Source organism: Cyprinodon variegatus, unplaced genomic scaffold (genome assembly GCF_000732505.1).
Source record: "Cyprinodon variegatus isolate N-32 unplaced genomic scaffold, C_variegatus-1.0 Scaffold325, whole genome shotgun sequence".
Lineage (NCBI taxonomy): Eukaryota > Metazoa > Chordata > Actinopteri > Cyprinodontiformes > Cyprinodontidae > Cyprinodon > Cyprinodon variegatus.
Genome location: NW_015150778.1, coordinates 457,198 through 460,813, shown reverse-complemented (window position 1 = coordinate 460,813; position 3,616 = coordinate 457,198). Strand labels below are relative to the sequence as shown.

At 37.4% G+C, this 3,616-nt stretch overlaps 1 protein-coding gene across 1 annotated transcript in view; it reads left to right on the top strand.

Moving 5' to 3' along the window:
• The first annotated feature begins 1,778 nt into the window (after positions 1–1,778).
• The window catches only part of LOC107091101, a 27,490-nt gene continuing 25,652 nt past the window's right edge, over positions 1,779–3,616 (top strand). The window contains exon 1 of the mRNA XM_015384852.1: positions 1,779–2,239. Coding sequence (XP_015240338.1) covers positions 2,171–2,239 — 69 coding nt within the window. The 5' untranslated portion in view covers positions 1,779–2,170. The remainder of the gene's footprint in view (positions 2,240–3,616) is intronic.

The window sequence follows — 3,616 nt, the reverse complement described above, 5'->3', positions numbered from 1 at the left end:
TGTCACAGTAGGAGGCAAGTGTTCTGCTCTATGACGAAGGAAAATGTTCTTAGAGTCTAATATATAATATATAATATCTGAAATTCATGACTGAGCCTTTAAAACAAAAGATTTTTTGATGATAAAAAGTTAATTAATTACAACTTTTTTTATTTCATTCATTTTTTATTTTGTGGTAAAACACATGGATTAGTACAATATATGGAGGACCAACTCTGCCATATTTATAATTAAATACAGAAATAAATAAATGCTCAATAAATAAATAAACATACAATTAATTTCCCCCCAAAATACAATAAAATAATAAATGATAGGTAGAAATTAAATTATACAGTGAGACTAGCGTTGAAGAAATAAATAGGGTAAAAAAATGCAAAGGAAGAATAAAACAGACAAAAATATAATCATATGCACATAAATATATACTTAAAATAATAAGTAATAAATAAATAAAGTTGAAGATTCTAATGGACAATAAATAAATAAGGTGATTATTACAAAGGTGAATAAATAAAAAGCTAATTAAAAGAGATACAGTGGAATCCGCTTATAGTGATCACGCTGGTCCTGAGCCAATTTGAACAGCTATTGATTACTAAAACCAAATTTAGTGTTATTTCACTTATTTTTTATGCAGATTATCATCTAAATGCCATTTTGTGTGGTTTTTCAATGAGAAAAATGAAATGACACTGATGGCTTCCGCATTTACTGAATTTTATTCCAGTACCATGCAAGTTTAATGACGGTATACTGCGCTGTGTGCAGATATAACTCTGGTAGCCTGGTGCTGCCGGTGCATTTTTTTTACGTCTAAAAATAAAGTTTGAAAAAAACGGTTTCATAGATCAACAACATAGAAAAAGCTAGCCTACGTCTGTTCTGTGTTGCGGATCTGCTGCGCTGCATTAAGGAATCACTTCATATTTATCTATGGTGCCCTGCATCAGAGCGTCCAACACAGAGTTCACTTCTTTTTCAAAACGATGTAAATAATCAAAGTTTTTTAAACCAACATGCAGGAGATCAGTCTTTAAAATACAAACTGGATTCCTCATCTCAGCTCTGGAAGAGACAACAGTCTCCTCTTCTTCATCCTCCTCCTCTTCCTCGCTGCTTGCAGCACTGGTACCTGCACCAAAGCGCTCTTTTACCTCCGCGATGATGTCCTCATCCATCATGGGCTCTGAGTGCTTTCATCACTTTCGATCCACTTATTAATTATTTTTGCACATGTTTACATTCATAAAATGGCCAAAAATGAACACTATAAGTGGATTTCTTGATTACTATAAACAAATGATTTAAACAGCATAAAATGATTCTGTCCGAAGCCTTTTGAACACTTTAAGCGGTTGGTTACTATATCCGTGACCACTATAAGTGGATTCCACTGTATATACATTTATGTCTAACTGTATAATTTAATTTCTATCTACATTTATTTGTTTATTGTATTTTGGGGGGGGGGGGATTAATTGTATGCCTATTTATTTATTGAGCATTTATTTATTTCTGTATTTATTTTAAATATGGCAGAGTTGGTCCTCCATACATTTATGCACTTCTGATGGTCATAAACTAAATATGTCATCAAAGAAGGCACAGCAGTGTGGCTTTAACTCTTAGCCCCGCCCATAAGCTCACTCTGGACCAATTAAAAAGCACTACGAGCCCGTGGACAGAGCTCCAGCCAATCAGCGCGCACTACTGCTGGGATTAATGTTTCGGTTTGTGTGTCCGCCGATCAGTCAGCGGTGTGTGTGTGTGTGTGTGTGTGTGTGTGTGAATGTGAGAGAGTTTGGTTATTATTTGATCACATTTCAGAGAACATCTCTGAGTTTAAACTGTTGTAGAGTAACGGGAACCTTCCAGAGGAGAACATGTTCACCTAACGTCACGCTACGAACTCTGATGAAGCGGGAAAGAAGCAGTTTGCTGCGTAGAGCTCATGAAAACAAGACGCATCTACGCAGTTTAACATCTTTATCGACACCGAGCGGATAAGCTGAAGTTCGGCTTTATTTTAAGAAAACAGCGCAAGTTGTAGATGTTTCAGTTAAATATGCTCTGTGTAGGTGGCTGGGTTAACAGCTAATGAACTGCTAACCGTCATTTAAACAACATTAAAGTAGCTAATTAGTGGAGATTAGCTGCTTGGTGTAAAATGCTGAAGACTCTGACCAAAGAGCTGAGGAGACATTCCCTCAATGAGGTCCATCCTTTCCAGCTGAAGGTAAGATGGAAAAAAACAACATCTGAGAGACACATTAAAGTCTTTATAATCGCTCCAGTTAGGGGTAATAACTAGTTAATTATTATTTCCCTCTTTCTTTCTTTTTATTTCCATCTCTTTAAAGTTTAACTTTATGATGTTGAATCTGTAGCTTCCATTAGAACCCATTCATTTCCATGTTTGAAGGCATTGTTAACTTTTTTCCCAGATGTGGATAATAATGTGTGTGTGTGTGTGTGTGTGTGTGTCAGTGTGTGTGTGTGTGTGTGTGTGTCAGTGTGAGTGTGGGAGGACTGGAAAATAACAAACAGTAAAATCCAGACTACTGTGAGCAGCCATGATCATCCTAACATCTCCCATTTTTCACAGATGAACCCAGGAAAGCGCCTCCTTTGTCGCTGCCAGCTCAGTTTGCATAATGACCCTTTTTCATGTAGGGGACGGGTGAATGGTGTCCTGCACGGGTCACTAACTTCCTCCATCTATACTATTATGCATTAACTGACTGTATGTTTGTCGCATGGCTGCCATTTTGTGCCAAATTAGTCTTGTTGAAGCGTCCAGCCGAGGTTAAAGATGAAACCTGCCATCATGTCTGCATATGTTCATGTTTCCCTAAACATTAATAGAATCCTTTTCACTGGATGATGTGAAGCCTGAAGTTCATTGATGCAGATCGTCGTGACAACAACTTCCCATTTTGTCAACAAGTTGATACGCTGGGTTATTAACAAGGTGTTTCCTGTGAGAAACCAGCAAATATTCAAACCAAGATCCACACATTTCCTCCTGGAAAAGTCTTCTTTAAGAGCTATCTGTGAATCCACAACGGTTTAAATAATGGATCGAAACATAAAAACAGGCACTTCTCTGCACACAGTGAACTGATTATAGGGTTAAAAGTTAAAAACGTGCAACATTTGAAAGTGTAAATATTAAGAAAATGAGTTAAACTGTTTTCTCACGCTTGGCTCTGATGAGCAGTTGGCAGGTCAAATAGTGAAAATATGTTTTTCACTATTGCATTATTTAAAAACCTCTTATCATCTAAAGTAACCTCACAACACAAATCGCATTTACTTTGATCCAATTTTTATTTAAGCTAAATAAAAAGGTCAATAGGTTGAGGAGATTGCGCTGATGGGGGTTGTTAACGGAGAAAGAAAAAATCGTATAATCCCTTAATTTTAGGGATCGATTGGATCGGCGGGCCGATTTAGTTGCCTGGGTGCCATTCCGAACTTAGTCCCGCCCACAAAGTTTGAGGTCAGGAAGTTCGGTCTGGCTCTGCTCCATAGTAGCGCGAGTATTATCGCCCACTGCCAGGCGATCCAATCAAATTGTCAGGGCGGGCTTTATACGATGATGGACAGATGA